The sequence below is a fragment of the Haemaphysalis longicornis genome, unplaced genomic scaffold (assembly GCF_048455015.1).
Source record: "Haemaphysalis longicornis isolate Haplotype H1 unplaced genomic scaffold, Haemaphysalis longicornis Haplotype H1 scaffold_25, whole genome shotgun sequence".
In the NCBI taxonomy this organism is placed as follows: domain Eukaryota; kingdom Metazoa; phylum Arthropoda; class Arachnida; order Ixodida; family Ixodidae; genus Haemaphysalis; species Haemaphysalis longicornis.
The window spans coordinates 6,722,265-6,746,717 of record NW_027526314.1 but is presented as its reverse complement, the minus strand read 5'-3'; the positions used below and the strand labels follow the sequence as shown (position 1 = coordinate 6,746,717).

General features: G+C 49.4%; 1 protein-coding gene across 1 annotated transcript; it reads right to left on the bottom strand.

Moving 5' to 3' along the window:
* Nucleotides 1–20,679: 20,679 nt before the first annotated feature.
* Nucleotides 20,680–24,049, bottom strand: LOC144172654 (uncharacterized). Its single transcript, XM_077701292.1, has 3 exons — nucleotides 23,523–24,049; nucleotides 22,732–22,838; nucleotides 20,680–22,247 (listed from the first exon to the last, which is right to left on the bottom strand). Exons 1-3 carry the CDS (start codon nucleotides 23,858–23,860, stop codon nucleotides 21,124–21,126), a joined length of 1,569 nt encoding a protein of 522 aa, XP_077557418.1. The 5' UTR covers nucleotides 23,861–24,049; the 3' UTR covers nucleotides 20,680–21,123.
* Nucleotides 24,050–24,453: the final 404 nt, after the last annotated feature.

The window sequence follows — 24,453 nt, the reverse complement described above, 5'->3', positions numbered from 1 at the left end:
AAGCATTCGCGCCATTGTAGACTTCCACCAGTTCCTGCTCATGAAATCCATGGAGCGGGACCTGCAAGTTGTCTCGGTAAGGCTTTGCACCCTCGTAGTCCAGGAACACAGCGAGGTCGCCGCTAGGCACCTGGTCACGAGCGCGGCATTTTTTTGGTATTTTAAATGCAGAGCATTTCAGTAACTCACGGTGTCACCCGCGTTGGCGTCCGTAGTCCGCATCGCTCCCCCTACACTATATAAAAATAATAGGCGCCAGGTTTCGACCCCACGACTCTGCGGGCGGAAGCAAGGTACACGGCGCTCTACCTACTGCTCCACAAAGCCGACACAGAATGGAAGGTTACGCACGCGCCTTATATCCTTGACTCATTCAACCGTCGGCCACAGGTGCGCCCTCTCCCCCGCGTCCTCCTCGCCTTCTCTCTGCTCTCAACACCCTCTCTCGCCGCGTTCGGTTCGGGCGCACAACAAGTGGGGACGTTTCTGATGGAGGCGAAAAGCAAAAACGCCCGTGTGTACGAGATTTCGGCGCACGTTAAAGATCCCCAGGTGGTCAAAATTAATCCGGAGCCCTCCACTACGGCGCGCCTCATCGCCTGCGTTGCGTTGGCGCGTTAAACCCTACAATCAATCAACAAGTGGGGACGTGCGCAACGGCCCTCTCTCGCCGCGTTGTGTTCGCATCACGCGTTCGTGTGGTGCCGCGATTTCGGCGCTATAACACTCTCTCGCGAAGGGCATTGGATTGGATTCGATTGGATTGGCTTGGCGTGGCTTGGCTTGGATTTGGATTGGGTTGGATTAAAGTGGATTGTGTTGGATTGTGTTGCGTCATAGCCGCGCCACGTTACGTCATAGCCGCTCCATGTTGCGTAATAGCCGTGGCAGGGGGTTCACGGCACGTTTCACGTTTCACCATCGACTTCATCGACAATGTCTACGCTGGAAGAGAACAATTACAACAACAACAACCAATACGTAATCCATAAGACTTGTAGGCGCGCCCCCCGCGGAAATGCTCTGCATTTGATCGTGCCCCTCGCGATGGGGATGTTTTTTCGAGCAACAATTCAAACTCAGGCTTCCCTTCTTCCTGCTCAAGTTGAATTTTTTTCTCAGTTTTCTTATCCAGCGCCTCGTAGGCTTTATGTTACCTTCAGCCATTCCCAACACCTCCTAGCTGGAATTGATTTAGCCCCGGGGTGTGCGACTTAGGAAGGTGCATAATATCGGTTTGCACTTGTCTTCGCTCCCTGTTGTCAAGAAGCAGCTGCGGTTCCCCGAGGGCGCGTCTGGAATTGACTTCTGAGTGCGTCGCCGCGATGCTTGCTTTCTGTGCCCTCTCCGGGTGGCACCCGCCCTAAAGGATAGATGCGTCCTGCTGGCAACCTGACGTGCTTATTTAACAGCAGAGCTGTTGTAGCTGGCCGAAACGTGTGGAGCGTTAAGGGTAACTCGTTAAAAATACCAAGAAAATGCCGCGCTCGTGATCAGGTGCCTAGCGGCGACCTCGCTGTGTTCCCGGACTACGAGGGTGCAAAGCCTTACCGAGACAACTTGCAGGTCCCGCTCCATGGATTTGATGAGCAGGAACTGGTGGAAGTCTACAATGGCGAGAATGCTTGTCCACTCGGTGCAACGGTTGCCACGGTGACCACGACGATATCGATGAATATGACGATGACTACTACTAGCATAGTGCAAAGCGACGACGGAACATGAAAATAAACAATTTCTAACCTCTACAAATGCGGGGTGGTATGTCCTTCAGTGCTCACGTGGAAAGAAATGCTGCAGAGTCACTACCGTTCAAGCCTCGCGCGACTTTGTTCGTTTCCCCAGTTTCTTTGTAACTCACGCTTATCTGTACGGCTCAAAATCATTTCTTCAGATTGACTGATCTCTGCAGTCCAATCTTGCCGCACACAAGGCGTGTATATCGTGGGTGAGCACGTTTTTTTTTTAACGAGTTACCCTTAACGCTCCACACATTTCGGCCAGCTACAACAGCTCTGCTGTTAAATAAGCACCTCAGGTTGCCAGCAGGACGCATCTATCCTTTAGGGCGGGTGCCACCCGGAGAGGGCACAGAAAGCAAGCATCGCGGCGACGCACTCAGAAGTCAATTTCAGACGCGCCCTCGGGGAACCGCAGCTGTTCTTGACAACAGGGAGCGAAGACAAGTGCAAACCGATATTATGCACCTTCCTAAGCCGCACACCCCGGGGCTAAATCAATTCCAGCTAGGAGGTGTTGGGCATGGCAGAAGGTAACATCAAGCCTACGAGGCGCTGGATAACAAGACTGAGAAAAAAAAATTCAACTCGAGCAGGAAGAAGCGAAGCCTGAGTTTGAATTGTTGCTCGAAAAAACATCCCCCTCGCGAGGGGCACGATCAAATGCAGAGCATTTCCGCGGGGGGCGCGCCTGCAAGTCTTATGGATTACGTATTGGTTGTTGTTGTTGTAATTGTTGTCTTCCAGCGTAGACAATGTCGATGAAGTCGATGGTGAAACGTGAAACGTGCCGTGAACCCCCTGCCGCGGCTATTACGCAACGTGGAGCGGCTATGACGCAACATGGCGCGGCTATGACGCAACACAATCCAACACAATCCACTTTAATCCAACCCAATCCAAATCCAATCCAATCCAAGCCAAGCCAAGCCAAGCCAAGCCAATCGAATCCAATCCAATGCCCTTCGCGAGAGAGTGTTATAGCGCCGAAATCGCGCCACCACACGAACGCGTGATGCGAACACAACGCGGCGAGAGAGGGTGTTGCGCACGTCCCCACTTGTTGTGCGCCCGAACCGAACGCGGCGAGAGAGGGTGTTACGAGCAGAGAGAAGGCGAGGAGGACGCGGGGGAGAGGGCGCACCTGTGGCAGACGGTTGAATGAGTCAAGGATATAAGGCGCGTGCGTAACCTTCCATTCTGTGTAGGCTTTGTGGAGCAGTCGGTAGAGCGCCGTGTACCTTGCGTTCCGCCCGCAGAGTCGTGGGATCGAAACCTGGCGCCTATTATTTTTATATAGCGTTGGGGGAGCGATGCGGGCTACGGACGCCCACGCGGGTGACATCGTGAGTTACTGAAATGCTCTGCATTTAAAAGAGGTTTGACACAGTGGAGCAGTCGGTAGAGCGCCGTGTACCTTGCGTTCCGCCCGCAGAGTCGTGGGATCGAAACCTGGCGCCTATTATTTTTTATATAGTGTAGGGGGAGCGATGCGGGCTACGGACGCCCACGCGGGTGACATCGTGAGTTACTGAAATGCTCTGCATTTAAAAGAGGTTTGACACAGTGGAGCAGTCGGTAGAGCGCCGTGTACTTTGCGTTCCGCCCGCAGAGTCGTGGGATCGAAACCTGGCGCCTGTTATTTTTTATATAGTGTAGGGGGAGCGATGCGGGCTACGGACGCCCACGCGGGTGACATCGTGAGTTACTGAAATGCTCTGCATTTAAAAGAGGTTTGACACAGTGGAGCAGTCGGTAGAGCGCCGTGTACCTTGCGTTCCGCCCGCAGAGTCGTGGGATCGAAACCTGGCGCATATTATTTTTTATATAGTGTAGGGGGAGCGATGTGGGCTACGGACGCCCACGCGGTTGACATCGTGAGTTACTGAAATGCTCTGCATTTAAAAGAGGTTTGACACAGTGGAGCAGTCGGTAGAGCGCCGTGTACCTTGCGTTCGGCCCGCAGAGTCGTGGGATCGAAACCTGGCACCTATTATTTTTAAGAGCGAATGCTCTTTATAAGCGACCCCAAACCATCCACCGCCGGCGTCGGCGGCGGCGTCCGCAGTGCTCTTTAAAGAAAAAACAGCATCCGGCGCCAGGTTTCGATCCGAGGACTTTGCGGGCCGCAGCGCGACGCGCTACCGACCAAGCCACAGACGCGACGGTGATATCAGTGTTAGACGCGCCTTATATCTTTAACGCATTCAAACTACGTCGTCAGCGGCGTGCGTTGGCGACTCAGCGGCGTTATAGCGGCTTGATAACTGCGTGGTGTACACGTGATACTACAAACCCGATGGAAGAGATGGAAGAGAAGGCGGTGGGCTGCGGGGGCCGAGCGCAAGCGCCGCAAGCGGGCCGACAACCGTGCATTCGCACTTTCACATTCTCCCCCTCGGGGAAATGCGGGGGAATTTTTTATATAGTGTAGGGGGAGCGATGCGGGCTACGGACGCCAACGCGGGTGACATCGTGAGTTACTGAAATGCTCTGCATTTAAAAGAGGTTTGACACACTGGCGCTCAATATATTAAGTGTGTCTACGCAATCACAAAAAGCTGACATGACTTGGAAAAAATATTCTTGGGGAACTTAACTCTGCTTGCGCGCTTTGAAGGCGAAAGCCTGGCAATAATAACAACTTCATTACTGCTACATCACATTTGCTTTTCTTCCCTCGCTTTCGTTTCACTCGTAAAAATCGCCTCAGGCAGGCTTCACCAAAATACCGCAGAACAACTAATCACCGTGACCAAATGGGCAAATTTGGCGAATGACGAGGCCGAGCATGTGATTAGATTTACAGTATCTGCGCTGTGACAACATTTTGCTCTAATTGCAGGCTGGGTGTTTTCACGATGGATGGTACAGCTGTGTCCAGTCGAAATCCTTAATTTTGGCGCAAATTTTATATATAGCCGTTTTTACACACGGGAAAACCTATCTTAGGTTAGTTTATGGAAAAGAAATTTGCTTACCTAAAAAAAATCCCAAAGCCGGCTCGGGTGGCAGTTGCATTGGACAAATCGCGCGAAATTCGAAACTTCGACCGCTGCAAAATACAAACTATTGCAACTATTCCCGAAGGGTGCTTTCCGCGGAGACGTTGCATACCGTCAAATGAGTGTGCATACTTATTTATTACGTTCAAGTAAAATATTTTTCTTAATAATTACAAACTTGACACTTCTTAAAAAAATTCGCGCCAGTCCACCCTGTGAATGTGGTTGAAAGCAAAGCTGCAAACGCCACCCACAACGATTAGCCATGCGACGTCACTTAAATTCACTCACGTCTCTCTACAAATAGTAAAACCAGAGAGAAGGGAAATACACTTAACCACACCCTTTATTACTTCATAAGGATATTCTTGGTAAAGTTAAATCATGAATGCTGATTGGTGGAGTTCCATTATATTGGTTGGAGACTTTTTTTGATAAAATTAAAGGAAGCTCCATCCCGGTGTTCGACGATCTAACTTCTCCGTCTCTGCCGCCGCGGACGGAGGCGACGAGATTGATCGCAGAGACGAAGGAGGAGGAGGAGCAGGAGGAGGAGGAGGAGGATGAGGAAATATTTTTAGTCAGATTTCTGAACTCCCCAGAGTGCGGCCCAGGAGAGTGATTCCTTCTTCACTGGAGACCATATGCAGTCCGCGCCGCCTGTGCACTGTCCACCAGCGGAAGCTGGGTAGGCAGAGAGGGGCTAGACAGCAGCATCTCCCATATCTTTTGTTGGGTAGCTGACGGAAAGAGAGGAAGGTGTTCAGGGCTATAGTCACACACCCCAATTATGTGGCAGAGTGTTCCTACTTCTGCGAAAAAATTACATTCAGTGTCGTAGCTATTGGAGCGCATTAAGTGAAGATACGTCGGGTGTGGGAAGAAGCCGAATTGTATGAGCCTAAGGGTAGTTTGTTGTTCTCTGAAAAGGTCAGGGTAAGGTGAAGGTAGGGTCTGTTTCTGAAGGCGATATTGCTGGGTTATTTCCCTGAACGAGACAAGCAGGTGACTGTCCTCGTGCAGCTCCATAGCACGGGGGGTGAAAGCGCAGTCTTGTTGGTGGGCGTATTCCTTGCTCCATGGAAGCGTGAGCGGGTGTCCAGATGAGCTGAATGGAACCGTTTGGGGAGTGGTTTAATGCACTTTATAAGCGACCCCAAACCATCCACCGCCGGCGGCGGCGGCGGCGTCGGCGTCCGCAGTGCTCCTCTATATTTGAAAAAGAAACAGCATCCGGCGCCAGGTTTCGATCCGAGGACTTTGCGGCCGCAGCGCGACGCTCTACCGACCAAGCCACGGACGCGACGGTGATATCAGTGTTAGTGACGCGCCTTATATCTTTAACGCATTAAAACTACGTCGTCAGCGGCGTGCGTTGGCGACTCAGCGGCGTTATTGCGGCTTGATAACTGCGTGGTGTACACGTGATACTACAAACCCGATGGAAGAGATGGAAGAGAAGGCGGCGAGGCGGTGGGCTGCGGGGGCCGAGCGCAAGCGCCGCAAGCGGGCCGACAACCGTGCATTCGCACTTTCACATTCTCCCCCTCGGGGAAATGCGGGGGAATTTTTTAGCACGCGCCGTGCAGGGCGGGACACCCGACCCGACTGCTAATTCCGGTACGCTTGTTGGGAATCAGCGACTACCTTTCGAACCCCTGGTTGAGTGAGAGCCAAGGCGATGGCTGCCTCTTCTGCTGCCGTCATATCTTTGGTCTTGAGTGAGGCACACGCACGGAGGTTGGTTCTGGAGGTTGCCACGATGATGGCGTACTGCTGCCCTTGATGTTGGGAGGCGTCTGGGGAGATAACTGCATGATCCCAACCAAGGGTTTTGTTGAGCGCTTGAGCCCGTGCTTATCGGCGACGCTTTCGTGACAGCGGTTGACATTTCTGAGCAAAGGGAGCATATTTAGTTCTTGTCGCCAAGTGTCCGGGAGTACATCAAGCGGGTAATGCCCGCCATTCTGTGCTGCCCAGCCAGTCTGGTGAAGGATGCGGCGACCGGCCGCAGTTCTGCTCATTCGAGCTTCTAGATAGAAAGACGGCCGTCTATCAGCTATTCCACTGTGTTGTGAAGCCCCGTGCTAAGCACTCTGTCTGTGGACGCACTCATGGGAAGACCGATCGCCTGAACCGCCTTTCTAATCATTATACAAAGCATCGTTATGTCCTCCTTGCCGAGAAGAAGACAGGCGGTTGACGTAAGTGATTCTCGAGAGGACAATAGTTTGAACTAATCGAAAGGTATCGGATTCCTTGAGGCCTCGCTTCTTGGTTGCAACTCGCCTTCCCATGTGTGTGATTTGATTGACGCTGTGTTTGAGGCGCTGCAAGGATACGTCACTCTTGGTGTTGGCCTAGAGATGTAGGCCCAGGATCTTGAAGCTGGGCCTTGGAGTGATGACCTGGCCATCAAGGATTATTTGAATGTGTTCCTTGATGTGTTGTTTGGCGTTAGGGCGGACGACAAGGAGCTGCGGTTTTTTACGTGAACACTGTAAGCCACAGGCTTTAGCACATTTGCGTATTAGAAGTTAGATGTCAGGCGTTGGTGTGAGCTTCCTTTAATTTTTGTAACTCCTAGCACAGGCGCAAGGTGCGCACAGGGCCGCTAGACGTGCCGCGGGCGGAGCGCAGATTGGCGCCAGAGGTCGCGTGAGGCTATCACGTGGAATTCAGCGAGAATGCAGGGGGAAAACCCCTATACGTGCTTGTCTGTCACCCCCTGCATGTCTTTCCTGTCTCCGCGTGGGCTCGTAGCTAAATCGGTAAGACAACGGACTCTCGCTTTGTTTCTATAGTAGTTCCAAGTTCGATTCCTGTCGGTGGCAGTAAATTCTTTTATTTGTTCGCGGGAGTTTTCTGGTGACACCAACGGTCGCGAAAGAACCCTTGGGGGGGGGGGGGGTAGAAGTAAAAAGCTTTGCTTTAAAACTTGGAAAATGTAGGGCTCTGTCTCTGCATCTGGAGAAGATTGGGTTAAATTTCTGAGGTCCATTTTCCCCATTTTTGTGAATTCAGTGTGCCAATTTTAGTTTATGTTTAAAAAGGTGTTCATTATGAAAATTTCGGAGCATTGTAGGTAAGTTGCGGAGTTTGGTCTTCTTTCAAAACCGATATAAAGGAAAGGCCATCTGCAATTCGTTTCAAAGTTTCATATGTTGAAGCCAATGTTGTTCTTTATCACAGGCTTGAAAAACATAATGAACCATTTTTGTGGTTTTATAGCTATAGAACACTAAATATGAGTAATATGACCTTGTAGCGGTATTACGAGGACATACTACAGTGGTCTGTAGCAGACGCCTTCCTGCAATATCAGGCTAGAAATGGCCGGTACAGCTAGCAAATCATGAAAGTCAGATGGTGGTGACCATGAGTTCTTGAAAAAAACGATGAGTAAAGTCCACAGCATTTGAACACGTACTACAAATGATTTCCTGGTGAATTGCTCAAGCTACGCACTCACATTTTCTGGATGCATCTGTTAATGCGCTTCGCACTGCTTTTGTGTGTGCCGGTATAGGCACACTCAGATTAACAGAAATGTTAAGATTATCTCTAAACTTTTAGGAACACGCTAATGTGTTTAGAGTGTGGGCCAACGCAGTTCTGCTTTTGAAGATCGAGACATGGACTAGATGGAGGAGGTCCTTGAACATCTTGTGAGTTGCCACGTACACAAAAAAATAATATTAGACAGACGAAACCGCTGGCATCTGCCTGCTTTCTTTTTGAATCCGCGGCGAGTCTGCGCTTCTTTAACATGTGTAATTTTACCTTGAAGGGTGAAAAAGAAGTGTTCCGGTGGAAAGCGAGAAGTACTGAACGGCGGTGGCTGTTAGATCTGCTTCGTTTCATCCAGAAATGACCCTTTTCTTACGCGGAAAAACGAACAGCAGCCATTAAATCAAGACATAACTAATTATAGGTGGAGTCATACATAACAGCAGATACCCTCAAAAAGCTTTCCCAGCTGCGAACAGTCACTGCGTGATCATTGCCTGCGGCTATTCAGGGTATTCAACGACTCGTTAGTCGGTACTAGGGCCCAATGGAAGTATAGTGAGACGCGCGTGCTTCGCAGCGATTACCTACAAGGGAAAGAGAAAAAAAAAGTATCTTAAAGGAACTTCTGCAAAGCGTGAGATCTGCCCACTGTCGCGTTGAAGCGGCGCCTCCCTAGATGAAGTCGCGATCTACCGAAGTACGGACTTAGTGTGCGAGAGCAGGTTTTGCTGCTTCAAGGAACTCATTAAGGATTCTTCAGACGCGTCGGCGTACGAGGAATTGTTTGCTTCTGCACACTTAGCTGCTGAGAAACTGAACAGGTATGTTCAGAGTTAAGAAATGTCAGCTCTAAGCTACCTCCAAATGAAAACAACGTTGTTGGAGCTCGCACGCCAGGCGAGAGCAAGAAGACATTAAAATATTTTCATGAAAAAAAAAGACCACATAAAGTCTGATTGCAGTGCATGAGGCAGTAACCGAAGCACCAACATCGCCACAACGACGGGTGATGAACTTTAAGTATGCATTTTACGCTCGAGACTCGTATAAAAAGCGCTGTTATCTGCTAAGACTGCATGGCCTCGTCCGTGCTAAGTACCCTTGGAATAGCGTATGGGGCAACAGAAAACTTAAAGTTGTCATGGACTCAAGATTGCTGTGAAGACACAGCTGTATAGCGGTTGCGAGAACTACAGTTGGAAGCGAGTGTGAGTTCCCTATCTGGCAAAGGAAATGTCTATAGTGCAAACACAACGATAATCTGCCCTATTACTACTCACATGCGTTGGTCTTATCAGAATGCAATTATTTCTGAAATCATGTTAGGGTCATCGGTCTTAAAAAAGCCAGGTTTAGAATTGTGGGATCAGCCACGACCAGTAGAATAAGCCACCAATCATGGATTCGAGAGCCAGAGCTTTTACATCATATTCAAGGACTTTGTACTTTATTCAAGATTAATTTCAATAAAGCATGGCCACGTGCATTTAACTTATATGACTTCTTAGCCCTATCGGCCCCATCCAGCCTTACATTGCAATCACAAGGTGGCTACAGACCGCTGTGGTATATCCCGGGAGTACTCCTACAAAGTCGAAGTTAGTGCTCGATAGTTACAAAACTACAAAATAGTGCAACATGTTTATTAAGTTTGCGATAGAGAACAAAACTAGCTTCACTTTTTGAACGGGTGAAAAAAATCGATGGCCTTTTTGTTAATTCGGTTTTCAAATAAGACCGAAATACGCAACTGACCTACAATTCATCGCATTCGTTATAATGAACCACTTATTCTACATAAACCGAAGTTGGCACAAAGAATGGAAAAATATCAGGAAACATACTTGAAAAATGAACCCTCTAGCTTGTTTATATGCAAATAAACCAGGCCCGACATTTTGGCAATTTTTGAAAAAGTGTCAAGTGTGTGATTTTTTAATGAAAATAATTTTACTTGAAAATAATAGATATGTTGCCAAATCATTTGCCAAGAACTGCGGCAATAGCCGCCATAGTTTGGTTTTACAGCCGTAAAAGATTTGAATTCCACGCGACTTGTCCGACGCACCTGCCACTCGACCTGGCTTTAGAAATTTTTCTTTTTAGATAGACAAAACTGTTTTCGAAAAATTTTTCCCCTGTGCACAAAGAGTTGTATATAAAATTTTCGCCAGCATTAAAGATATCGACTGGACACGCCTGTCCCACCTCTCGTGAAAACATCCTGCTGAGCCTCGTCATTCGCCGAATTTGCATATTTCGTCACGATGAATGGTCGTTCTTGAGTGTTGTGGTGAAGCCCACCTGCGGCGATTTTTAAGAGCGTTCTTTGTATTCTAGTGCGAATAACTTTAACCCGCTTCTTTCCTGCTAAACAGTGGGCCTCCTCGATTATCAGTCCCGGATCGTCCGCGGACTGCCCGGGACGCGATCCGGCGCTCGATTTTCCCATGTATTCCTATGGGGCTCCCGGTCCGAACGCAGTCCTCAGACTGCCCGCGGACCGTCCGGGACTGGTAAATCGAGGAGGCCCAGTGTATGCGTCTTCTTCATCAGTTTTGTTTCTTCCTTTCACAAAGGAATTATGCTAGCAAAAATACTGGCACACGCCAGAGTTTCCTCAGAATCCGGATTCTGCTTGGCTGGTGTGCACCTATTCTATCTAAGAAGTAGACTAGGAGCAGACCAGTCGCATAGAACCCGGTCATCACGTTCAGGTATCGCGCGGTGCGCACGTTCAGGTATCGCGCGGTGCGCACTATTCTACTACAACTTTTACGTCTCTGAGTTATAGTTTTGTGAATGTTAAGAAGGGGGCACATTCTCCCTAAAAGCTAGCGGTTCCTGGACGATCCCCAAGTGTGCATGTGGTACGAAGAAAGGATTGATTGATTGATTGATTGATTGATTGATTGATTGATTGATTGATTGATTGATTGATTGATTGATTGATTGATTGATCGATCGATCGATCGATCGATCGATTGATTGATTGATTGATTGATTGATTGATTGATTGATTGATTGATTGATTGATTGATTGATTGATTGATTGATTGTAGGGTGTAACGCGCCGAAGCAACGCAGACGATGAGGCGCGCCGTAGTGACCTGGGGATCTGTAACGAGCGCCGAAATCTCGTCCGCACGGGCGTTTTTGCTTTTCGCCTCCATCAGAAAAGTGGAATCGAACCCCCGACCTCGTGCTCAGTAGCGCAACGCCTTACTACGAAGAAAGGAACCACAACAGCAACAACTTTTGTTCTACCGCTGGCACGCAAGAGGAAACCCCTGTCCATACGAAGTCGGTTTTCCGAGAGCAGGCTGCGTTGGTGCGGAGCATTTATGGATTGATTGATAGTAGGGTTTAACGTGCCGACGCAATGCAGGCGATCAGGCGCGCTGTAGTGGAGGGCTTTGGATTGATTTTGACCACCTGGGGATCTTTAACGTGCGCCGAAATCTCGTACACGCGGGCGTTTTGTTTTCGCTTCTATCAGAAAAGCGGCCGCCGGGTGCGGGAATCGAACCAGCGTCCTCCTGTGGAGAATGCATGTGGTGCAAAGTGACCCGCAGAAGGGCTGCACATGTTCGACGCGTGTGTCCACTTGCACACGTTTGGACGAGCACCCTGCACTGATGTTCTTCTTCTTGAATGATTGCTAACTTTTAAATGCAGAGCATTTCTTTAACTCACGATGTCACACGGCGTTGGCGTGCCTCGGCGTCCGCAACAGCCGTTCCAGGTGTGCCCTCTCCCCCACTCCTCCTCTCCCGCATCACGCTACCCTCCTCGCTCTCAACAACAGGTCCGCACCCCTCCCCCTACACTATATAAAAAAATAATACTTAAAGGCGCCAGTTAAATTTCGCCTCTCCATCTTCTTGGCGAACTGATGGAGACGAAATAGTGATGTTCTTTTGATGCGCGAGCCGAGAGGACGATCTCGACTCGCTCCGATGACCGACGACCAATGCTTGGAGCGGGTGAGGGATGAGGACTGCCTTCCTTGCTAGATATTAGGTTTATTTACATTATTTACAAAACTCCAACTTTACATCAGGTCAGAGTGACGGTCACATTGTCACTCTGACAGCAGCAGCCTGTTCGGCCGAGATCTATACTGAACTAGATCCCCTCTCCACCGACCCCCGAGAAAACACAACACTCCGGTTTTGATAACAAAAACCCAGCCTCCAAAAAGGGGGCGTACAAGAAAGAGAGAAAAACCTTTCAAAACAATTATTACAAACCATTGATTGGCCACAGGAACCAGCCAATCACACACATGTCCCCACCTGTGGTCACGTGACCTAACGCTCTCTCTTACACACTCGTAGTGCGTTTCCCACGAACGCCATAGCACCCGACAAGCCAATACAGGACATCTGTGGCCTAAGTGGACACATATTACGTTCAGCGGGCGGCATCTGCACAAAAGCCCAGCCGAGGGCCCGGAGCGGTCCTCGCGCGGCTGACCTCCCTCCGCGCGGCGCCTCCCGCGACGCCCTCACTGTCCCGCGACGCGCGGGACAATGAGGGTTGCTAATTCCCTCCCAGACGAAGGGCGCCGCCGCCTGCCGCCAGTCCCACCGGAAGACGCGCTTCAAACCCACTCGGTGGTCTCCGAGGCGATTGACCCGTCAACGACCAACGCCGCCGCCGGAGTCGAAGATCCTCCAAACTTACACCGCGCGCGCTTTCAACACTAAGAGATACGATAATCTGGCTTCCCGTCAGCCTGTTATGCCGAATGACCCAGCCACCTCCGACGCGACAGAGGCACTCAGGCTAAGCACCCCCGTCCTTTGACACACAAAAGGACGGGCACAAAACACGCTCTCCGCGGCTCCGAACCTGGCGTCCGTGCGGCTATATGAAAGGGACACAGGATCGTAGCTACAAGTGGAGGCGACGCCAATATATGAGCCACCGGCGGCCTACATTGATTACATGCGGAGCCCGAACTTAACAGCGCCTGGTTTCGATCCCACGACCCTGCAGGCGGAACGCAAGGTACATGGTGCTCTACCCACTGCGCCACAAAGCCGACACAGAATGGAAGGCTACGAACGCGCCTTATATCCTTGACTCATCCAAACTACGTCAAGAAGCTGCTGATACAACGCATTCACTACCACCAACTCCCGAAACACTAAACGTTAACGCAATACACCCACCCCCGATGCGACGCATTTGCTCGAGTCCCCTTCCCGGGGAGATGGGCCCTTCTTTTTTCATTTTATATTAATGGCAAGCCTCCCATGCATTACAGAACAAAAGCGTGCGAAAAAAGCCCACTTGGTGGAGCACTCGGCTGCTACTGGGCAGACCCGGGTTCAAATCCAATCAGATCACACATGTATTTTTAATTACTCTTTACAGTGGCGACCTTTTTGTTGACAGGATAATAGCTACAACAGCGACGGCGACAGTTTTGGCCAGAATAGGGCACTTAAGGAATTGATAAATATCCTAGAGCCTACAAACATGGAAATCATCATTTAAACTGCGTACGAAATCAAATGCCACATTTTCCCTATGTGTAATTCATCAAAGTACGTGTTTTTTTTTGGGGGGGGGGCGATGGTGGGCAATAGTTGTTCCTTTTGCGATCTGTCGGATATTCCCTTTGCGTTACTAACGTTAAAGATTGAGGATACTTTGTTTATTCGTACTTTTTTACCGGACAGTGAATTTCTGAGATCACAAATATATTGCTTGTATTCACTGGCGAGGCGCACATGGAGGCAACCGTGTGAGTGTGCAGTCACTCGTTAAGTCGGGCTCCGCGGGATGGCGGTACTTGTACGTACTAAGCATATGACTGTGTTGCACGTTAACAAACTCTACCTCACCGAACGCAAAGTATTGCCTCGAGTCCAATGTGTTTGCGAATGATAACATCTCTGTTGACACCACCGTTGAGAATTGGGTTGAAATAGAGCAGACGATGCAGGCCGGCATTTTTTTTTCTTCGGCGTGCAGGCGCAGTGGCCCAAGCGGAGCACATCGTCCGTGGCGCATCGGTCATGTCTGTGGCCGTTTCCAGTGTGGCCAAGCGAAGAAATTGACAGCTAAACTTTTCAACGAATACCACCGATAAATAACGACCACGCAAATGGCTGCAATACCTAATGGGAAACAATATGACAGCAAGCTGTCGCTGTCAGATCAAACGGCTTAGCATATGTATCTCTTTTATTTAGCCCAGCCAGGCGCTTCGAGGAATGGTCGTTCGCGCGAAAACTATGACGACACGAGAACTTTGCAGCGTATACATGCACGCAGGGCATTGCGCAACAAGACGCAAAGCCGGCCGAGTAAATCTTCAGGTGAGCATCACGGTAACACCCAATCTGGGCACTCCATGAGCGTTCGAGTGCCGTTTGCACAGCTCTCGTGGGGCCGACAGGACGTAGGTGGACGTTTTGCGAAATGGAGGCAGAGCGCCGCGTTGGCTGGCCCTCGGTTGCGAGGCTATCGAAAAAGGAAACGCGGCTGCCAAAGGCGCCACACCCGCGGTCATAAGCTCGTAATTGCTCTTCTTCCAGTGGAACGTCGAGGCTTCAACCCAGAACCGCTCCCTGCAGTCGATCGCTGGAAGCCTGAGGTCAATGTTAGTGTTTGTTTTTGACGTGGCGTTCAGGCAATGTCGTACAGCACAACGCGGTAACGTATATAACTAGTTGTCCAACGAAACGCAAAGAAATGCATACGCATTTGCTTACGAAAGCGAAAGGCTACTCATTACAGGTATTTCTACTCGACTAATCCAGCCCGAGCCTGTGAAAAGGGGCTCGGGCTTCACGGGAATTGTCGTGCGCTCTCTGTTAGGTTTTCGGCCTCCCCGTTCAAGAAACAAAAAATTGACCACAATATGCGTTGATCCCAGAGGAGTTGCGGTGACTAGAGGAGTCCTCGGCTTGCTTTCATTAAAAAGCAATATATTTGATTGGGGAAAATGAGAGGTAAAGCTTTTGTCCCTCCGCTGGGTTCGCCAGAAAAGTAGAGCACACAAGAAGAATATAACCAAACAAAAAAATCATGAGACCTCCTCAGAGCACCGCCCTAGAGGTACGAGGCATGTGTTTGCTCCTTCTCGAAACAAGCTGCTTGCCCGTCTATACATATTCTTCATAAAATGCTGTGGCTCAAGGGATTCTTGCAGCGGCTCAGTGCCTGTGAGTGCATACCTATATGTAAGCTTTTGGCTTAGTCTACATAGTTAACGTAGCTGTATAAAACGTTATCAGTTCCTGTATGTACCTGTAATAATTGGATATAGATGTTCTGAGTGCGGTGTAGTTAGCGCACGCTCTGTTTCTATTGACAGGAGGCAGAAGCGTTTTTCTCTAAAACCCATTGAGTTAAAATCGGCTTAAAAAACTGATCGAGAAGAATGGCATAAGATTTCCAGAAAAAAATCGCCGCCAGAACCTGCGGGTTTCACCAAAAAGGGCGTGCTCATGCAAGCAGGTGGAGCTCTATCTTTTTGGGAACACACGGCAGCTTGTTCAATCTTGTTTAGACCATGGTGCAAGCAGTTGGCGCGATGCGAAAGGCCTAAAGGTAGACACCGAGATTTAACGACGTGGCACTGCTCCGTGAGACTGTGGAACAGCACGAAATCTCACATGAAAGGTTTGCGAGCATCAGATGAATAAGTGACAAATAGCATATGTAACACTCACACATACTCTCTCCTTTTGATACAGTTTGCAGGAGAGCGCACAAAGACGTGAACATTTCACAGCAAAATTGTTAGCAAGTAGGGTTCTGTGCATTTTTGTTCTGCGCGAGCAAAAACGCCTTTCGACAAAGCCAACCATATCGGCAATGCAGGACAGGTTTAACTATTGTGTTACGGCAGGTGACTGTGCGGATGTGTTCACCCACGCATGCTTGAACTCAGGCCAGGCTGAGAATTTCCAGGACAAGTTTCTTTCATTGAAATTATTCGGAAGAGCACTTAAAATGGGTATTACATAAGGGGGAACAGGATTACAAAAGGGCACCTAATGCTAAGGGCTCTCAGTAGTACAATATCAGTAATGTATAATTAACAGCTGCGCATTCATCTTTAGTGTATTTCCCCGAAAGCTTAGCATATACAGCCGTTGATTATAAGAATGGTGATATTCTCTCCATGCCGTTTTTTTCTTTCTGGTAAAGTTATTACTTCTAGAACAATAACCCCGATAACATATATATTGATGTAAGTCCTCTTTGCAAACACTTCGCCACATTGAAAATAAGATTACCAAATGATCGAGTATTTTCGGTTACTCCTGTGTGGGCGTCAACTTCTGATTCAGTCACTAAATCTCGTATAGGTTTTTTGTCCCAGTGTATTAACACAACAAATTACCACAAGAGTAGCCGAAATGTCCCTCTGACTTATCGTTGTAAATTTAATAAATGTCTCACTAGAGTGAGTACCCCATCTCGTCAATGCGCTCAAAATTGGACCCGTTAATGCAAGCAAAACCAGCACGAACAGCACTAATTCGGCCAGGAATCCTTCCCCAAAAGAACCGTGTATTCCATCTGCATTTTAGTCGTCGCGGCCCTCGCTAATGAAAACATCAGCCGTTTGTGTTACGGCCACCAAGCCAAGCAACCCAAATAGCACCAACTAGGCCGGGTATTCACTTAAGATTTTCTCGTCCAAAAAAAAGTAAAAAGCGGGCCGTTCGCCACGTGAGACCCGAGTGGAAAATGGTCGGCTCCAAACGAGAGCAAGACAGCCGAGACTCGGCGACATTCTTACGTGCAGGACGGCTGGCAAGATTCGGCTGAAATACCGCCCGCTAGCTGGTCTCCACTCCTCGTTCGTCCAAAGACCCTGGTACATCGACCGCCGCGCACTCGGTCGGGAGAGGGCGCGCGTGCGGCAAGTGTTCGAAGCAGCGGCGGCGAAGCTTAGCGCAGCGCGCGGCGTGCCATTAGACAGATTTAGTTGGGCGTTCCGGGCGTTAGCGTATTGCTGGGCGTAAAGCGGAGCGTACGCTCGTCGCGACGCGCCCATGGATAGTTTTAGTACAGCGTTTTTCGTAGCGTGCGCTAACGCTTGTGGCGCCACCTGTTGAACCCAACGCGAAGCACCCAAATTTAACCTTGCGGCGCCACCTGTTGAACCCAACGCGAAGTGCCCAAATTTAACTTTTTTACGTGGCTAACCAAGGCAAAATGTAGCTGGACGGCGTTTCTTTTTTTTTTTTCAATGCGTTAACGACGGTTTCGATTGTAAAAATCTTGCAAGTACGATAAAAATACCCCCTTACCTTGCTTCAGTATTAGGGAAAAATATGATACACCCGTCGCGATTGTTTTGCTCAACCGCGCGACGCCGAAGTTTTGAAGCAACACTCAGTGCTCGGGATACTCACTTTATTCAGCTCTGAAATATGGCAGGACCATGCGACAAATACAACTGAGCATGGCATGCGACGCTAATGCGACGCGCAAAATGAACCAGCGGGTAGGCTGGCACGGCGGTTTAGTGATACACTTCACCCGGGTGTAGCAACTCAATAAGATACACGATGCGTTCCTATTACTCACTTCCTCTTATTCGTGGAGTCCAACTACAAATCCTTCACGTTTCACACGGTAGCGCAACGTCCTCGGCTCGCACCCGCGGGCGCGACGACGGCGCAGGCGAAAATTCTTGAATGGGCCTTTTCCAAGGATGCCACTGCGCATGCGCAGCGGTCAGTCGCGCAGTGCGTGACGGGAAGGACACCGCCGCCATCACTTTTGGGGGCTCCGTCGCTCCGTCAGCTCTCTGAGCCTGTGTGCCGCGGACGCGCCGTACTGACGCTGTGCGTGCCATCCGGAGCTCCGCGTGATGCCTCATCGCTGTGCTGCGGTCGGGTGCACTAATGCAAGCAACACAAGTGCTGGAACTAGATTTTTTCGGTTCCCCGCCGCTTCGCTGCACGCCTCAAGAAGGGAGAAATGGGTTCAGGCGATGCGTCGAGTTAACGTGGACGGTTCGCCATGGCAGCCATCGGCGAACTCCCGCGTCTGCAGCCAGCACTTCGTAACAGGTAAGCCGCATATCAGGTGCTGACCTTATTGAAAAAGTTGCGACGCCTATTCTTTGGATTACCAAACCGAACACGTTTTTCTTTGCAATGTGAACTAGCGCTCGTAATCGTCATGCCGCTGTAATATGAGCACCAGGAAGTTCTTCAAAGATTGTATGAAACGATCATCTGAAGAACTACAGTAAGGTTTCTTTTCTTTTTTTTTCAGGAGAACCAGTGCGTTTTGTCACGCACCCCGACTACGTGCCATCCCTTTTCGCCCATAAGAAGGCGAGCCGCCCGGGATCGGTTGGCCGCTTCGAGAGAGCGCAGAAGAGAAAAAGTAAACACTTTTTTTTTTTCGTACTTTCGGCGATTTTCTTGCAGCTGCGGCGATTTTCTTGCAGCTGTGCTTTGAATCTCGAAAGCGCCTTGTGATTTTTCGAGCACGTCATTCGCAAAACAGTGCACGATCTTGCATCCCGCATAATCATGCAAGTAGACGAAGCTCGTGCGCGCGTCGTAACCTTTTTTGTTTTGCACGAGTTCCTTGCTGTTCGTGTTACTATTAATGCTCATAGGTATGATGCTTGGTCTCTTTGAGATGTCCTGTTGCAGAGGCAACCCAATCATCTCTACAGCGACTACTGCGTTGCTTTTTTTGATACACGGGTGATTGTGCTTCCCCACTTTCGCATTGAGACTGCTTAGTGTCTGCGACATTGAGCCAAACACATTAAACGGTCTGGTCTGCTCATAACGAGTGCCTGGCAGTCTTGTTTGGGCCAGATCCAGCTGTGCACTCACATGGTCATTTGTAAGAAAAAACTGCACAAATCAGCAGTCCCAGTGCTTGCTAGTCCTTCATTTTATTATTGGGAGTAGCAGTCTGAGCCTGCTGTAGTGCTTCCAATGATTTTGGCACAGCTGACTTAAGAGCTGATTTTTGTTTGTAGGCTCACCAGCTGGGGCCCTCTCCAAGCGACCAGCGACTTCTGAAGATACACCAGACGAGGTTGCCGAGGGAGATGTGCTTGGTGGGAGCAGAGCCAGTACGAGTGAACCTTCGACGTTTGAGCCAGTAGCCGAGCCCGGGCCCTCAAGTGCCTTTAGGAGTGAAGATGGCCAGGAAGCTCCAATGCTCGAGAAGGCATGCCAGGCTGATTTCCTTCAAAAGCGCATTGAGCAGCTTGAGTCGCTGTTAGCACAAGAAAGGCAGGAGAATTCAGGTTTGAAGTCTGCATTAAGTGCTGCAGAAAAACATGCCAGGGTGTGGCAAGAATGCTACAACGAGCTTAAGGCAAAAACCTTGTGCCTGAGCAATATGCAGTCGTCCAAGGACATGATTTACTACACCGGCCTGCCATCTGTTTGTGTTTTTAAGCACATTCTTGAATTGGTTGTTCAAAACAACCCGCAACTGACGAAGTGTGCAGATTTAAAGACTCACACTGCTGAGGAGCAGCTTTTTATGGTGCTCGTCCGGCTTCGAACAGGGATAGCAACCAACGAAATGTCCAGAACATTTGGGATTTCTATGGCCACGTTCAGTCGCGTATTTTCTTCGTGGATATTAGCATTGGAGAGGGTGCTGATAAATATAACAAGCTTCCCTACACTTGAAGAGGTGCAGCAGAATATGTCATCACATTTTAGGCGGTACCCGAACACACGGATAATTTTAGACACAACTGAGGTGCGAATACAGAAACCTTCAAGCCATGCTGCGCAGAGGCATACATACTCGCCCTACAAGCATGGCAACACAGTCAAATGGCTGGTGGGGGCGACACCAGACTGCTATGTGAGCTTCATTTCAGCCATGTACGGAGGGGCAACCAGCGACAGAGCAATTGTCCAGCAGTCAACAGTTTTAGATCTGCTTGAGCCTGGCGATGCGGTTATGGTCGACAAAGGCTTCAAGATCGACGACTTGCTGCCTCTAGGTGTCTCCGTACACATGCCGCCATTTCGTATTCCTGGCGAGGCCCAGATGAGCAGAAAAGACGTCGAACAGACGAAGCGCGTAGCAAGTGCACGAGTTCACATCGAGAGAGTGATAAGAAGAATTAAGGAGTTTCACATTCTGGACAAACGCATCCCAATCAATATGCTTGATTTGGCAGATGCCATCTTCACAACTTGTGCATTCCTCTCCAACTTCAGGGGACCGCTTATTGCACGAGAACAATGAGAATTCATAAATAAAAGGTTGCACATGAAAGCCACTAGCAGTGTACTTTGCAAAAGGTGTATGTATTGATGTCTGTTTATCAAGTACACGGTACTGCATGAGCGCAGCAACTGCATGCTGTAACTCGTCATTGACTGCATACCATAAATTGTACGGAATTGTATTTTTCTAGGCCACAAATGTATGAGGAAGCTCTATGACTCCAAGCTGAGGTGTCCTGTAGCGCACATTACCTGCATTGCAAAATGACTGTCATGGATACAAGCACATTGTTCAATGAACATGAGCAGCCTGCTCCCCAACAAATACACATGCTGAATGAAACATGCAGATACCAACAATCCTTTGTGACTAAATGCATTTATTCACGTTCGTTCACTCAATAAAGAAAGACAGTGTTGGCTCGATCTGCATCAGTTCCAGCTTCCCAAGGCAAAAAGCAGCACACTAAATATAAAAAAAACAGGAGCTTGTTCGGCAATACTTTGACACACATTGTTGATTGATTGATTGTAGGGTTTTAACGTGCTGATGCAACGCAGGCAATAAGGCGTGCCGTAGTGGAGGGCTCCGGATTAATTTTGACCACCTGGGGATCTTTGACGTCTGCCGAAATCTCATACACAGGCGTTCTTGCTTCAAAGACGGTACTTGAACTTCCTGATCTTTTTTTTCAACGGTTCATCGTCATCAATGATGTAAAAGCCTTCTTTGAACTTCTGGTATGAAACATACCCAGACCCGGTTGTGTATAGGAATCCCAGCCGTCTGATGCGCCTTGTCAGGATCTCGGGCAGGACTGCTGCTTTGTAAAAGTACAAAAGTCCTCCAACAGTAGTGTCCCACACAGCCTTTTCAAAGTATATGCGTTGCAGTGACACACAATGCTGTAGCTCCGGATGATCTGTCCAGATGACGAAGTCGCACCATGGCTTCTTCGTCACTCCAAGTTGACCTTGCACTTGAAGGAAGTAAGGGTGGTCCCTTTTCAGCTGAACTTCGCCGTCAACAATCGCCGAGCAAAAATTCTTATCTTCGCATGCCTCAAAAACTGTTTTCCCAGCTTTTGAAGCAGGGCACTTCACTTCTAAAATGCCCTCATCATCCCCATCCAGCACCAAACGGTCAGGCGAGGCGGCAATAAAACTGAATGTTGCATCTACGTGCAAGCCCGTTTCGTAAACTGCTACGCTCTTGTCGTAAAACGTCATTAGCTTTTCATAGGCTTCCACAGCTAATGCTTCATTTTTGAGCCCATATACTCTGGGGTCATCAGGATGCAGTGTGCTGTGCTTTTTTGGGTACAAAATATCTTTGACGAGGCTCTCTGGTTTGACGCACTTCAGGACCCTGCTAAAGTTGGAAGCTGTGAGCCTGCCGACTCTCTCTTTGACCCATTCTGGGTTCTTGCTCTGACCCACTGTCCTTTCACAAAGGTTTGTCCTTTCTGTGGCGGTTAGTGGGACCTTAAGTTCAAAATGATTGTCCACAATGTCCAAACATTCTTTCGAGTGCAGATCTTGCACATCAGAAATACCGCTATCATTGCGAACAGGTGCTGGCTTCCCCGTGCAGTACCTGTTCCAAAGCAGAGGTGGTGCATCCTTGGCAATGTTTGTTGTGAACCGCTGTACGCCATCTGGGTGCAGTGGTGGCAGGCCAGGTTGCAGCTGTCTCTTTGATTTTGCAGTTACTGCCTTGTTCACTTTATGTTTCTTGAAAGTGATGTCTGCCAGTGGTGGGGGGGGCAAACGGTTTTGACCTGCAAAGAGACATTGTTGCAAAGGAATGAAAAGTTGTCCCCCACCGAAGCTGTTTAGATGTTTTTGTGTGATGCAAATCGTTGCTGTGCTTCTATGCTGTTTCAATCTCCTCGCCATTCAAAATAAAGTGTTCTCCCTGGCCCTTTTTTCGTCAGGACTGTATCTTAAACCATGATCTACATGCCATTGCATACGAATAAATGCAAGCAAAGCTGCTTTGAAAAGCACAGCTTTCATGAAGTGTATGTAACAACTTGATTACCGGAATGAAATCTAGTGAGGCAAGCAGAGGGGTCTTCACGTGTTGCCTCCTTTCTCTCTCTACAACTTTTTGCACCATTTACACCCACAGCAAAACAAACAACCAGCCCATCTTAAACATTAATGAACTCCGTGCAACTACAACATCGCACTTTACGCGACAACACAGAGAAAGTTGGGAAAGTGGTTGAAGGACTTCACGGTGCAGATAGTTGCCCCTACCTTGCGAAGGTGCCAGCCATTTGCAGGGCAAGCTTGTGCTTGACGGCGTTTGCACGTGCAGAACGGCAAACAGCAGGGCTGCTACGTGCTGGCATCGCTCACTCAGGCTGTAAGAAAAAAAAAGCAAAAAGGTGTTGTAAGCAGAAGAGCCCTTACTTTCACTCCGTGAATGAGATGCAAGGATTAAGACGGCATGTATCTTCCCTTGCATAACAACGTTGCAGACTCAAATGGGGCACTCGCCTGTTTCCCTTAGAGATTACATGAACGCTTCTGAAGCGTGGCCGTTCAGGTTATCATTTTATTTTACTCGAACTGCCGCCCGTGCACAGCGACAACAGTACACGCACTACGGTTGCTCATATTTCTACCGGCTGGTCAAAAACTATGAAACACGAATTTTCAGTCTTTCAGACACCGATTATACAGATCAGCTTTGCGGCACGACGTTTCGGGGGACTGTTATTACACGTAGGGACCTTAACGTGCCCAAAAATCTGGAAACAAGCATTTTCGTTTTCCGCCTTCGCCAGAAAAACGCCCGCTGCGGCCAGGATACGCGCGCTTGCGCTCAGCTGCTGTTGAGATATGTTAAAAAAAAAACAAGTAGGAAACAGTTCTCGTCTATATTCTAAATGCGAAGTTTATTTAACTTTGCATTCAGAAGGTTCAACGCTCATACCTGAATGTCGACTTTCGCGTACGTATTACCATCACGCTTAACGTTTACGCAACGCTTTAACACGTACGTACACGTACGCACCGTATATATTTGAAAAAGCGGTACATACCCGGCAACACAGTTGCAGTGAGTTTGCACGACGCTGACGCTCCCCGGGCTGTCTTCTCTAAGCGCTGCCAACTGCCTGTAATGCCCGGGTTTCATCGAACAAAGGCAAATACTCCGTAGCACGAATAGATCACAGCCAGATGAGTGGTGGTGCGTGGAAACTTCAATACGGCGGATGTACTTCTCTTCCTTGAACACCCATCCCTTCTTCTGTTGTCGCGCCGATGAGGAGAAATGAGCTTCCATTACGTCTTTGTCAAGTTGCGGCACATCGCTCAAATCACACGTCCAGGGACCACCAGACTCATAAAAAGTCCTGAATTCGTCCAACGAAAACATCCTCAACTCATTTACCGTCAGATATACCTTTCAGGGAAGCAAAAAGACACCTGAACGCCCTGGTGAAACTGGCTCGCATGCACAAACAGCGGGCGTCGGATATGGGGCTTCCTCGTGCGACAGCCCCGACAGCCCCCAGTTGCGTTTCCGAGCGCCTCCGCTAGGGGCGCTTCTCGGCTCCGGAAAAGGCCCATTCCCTAAATGGAGGCCGCCGATCTGCACCAACACTGCGCGCATTCCACCGCCGCGACACGCACACAAACACCGCCGCCCGCTTCGGGAGCCATCCAGGTTGTCCTTGGTCGCTCATTTCTTGTCTGCATGCCTGTCGGAACTGAAACGTTGTCGCCCAACGAGAAAAACACGCGACGGTCCGCGTTTCAAGTCGGGGAACCTCCTGCCACGACCGGCCGCCGACATCGCCGAGGCAGCAGCCATTTTGAAAGCAAGGGGCCTCCCAGCAGGTCCGCAGCGCCCCGCAAGCGCCCCGCAAGGTCCCGGAGCGTACACGCTCCCAGCCGTTGCGTGCGTAGCACCGCATCGCCGGGGCGTTTATGTAGCGTACTGCGCATGCGCAGTCGCGAGCCGCCCCG

Bases quoted from the DNA above. Each gene is read 5' to 3' on its own strand.
- LOC144172654 (XM_077701292.1), bottom strand. From the start codon at position 23,860: ATGTTTTCGTTGGACGAATTCAGGACTTTTTATGAGTCTGGTGGTCCC. The intron at 22,839-23,522 runs GTATGTACCGCT...TTTTTCTTACAG, and splicing joins CACTGCAACTGTGTTGCCGG to CCTGAGTGAGCGATGCCAGC. The intron at 22,248-22,731 runs GTAGGGGCAACT...GTCTCTTTGCAG, and splicing joins ATGGCTGGCACCTTCGCAAG to GTCAAAACCGTTTGCCCCCC.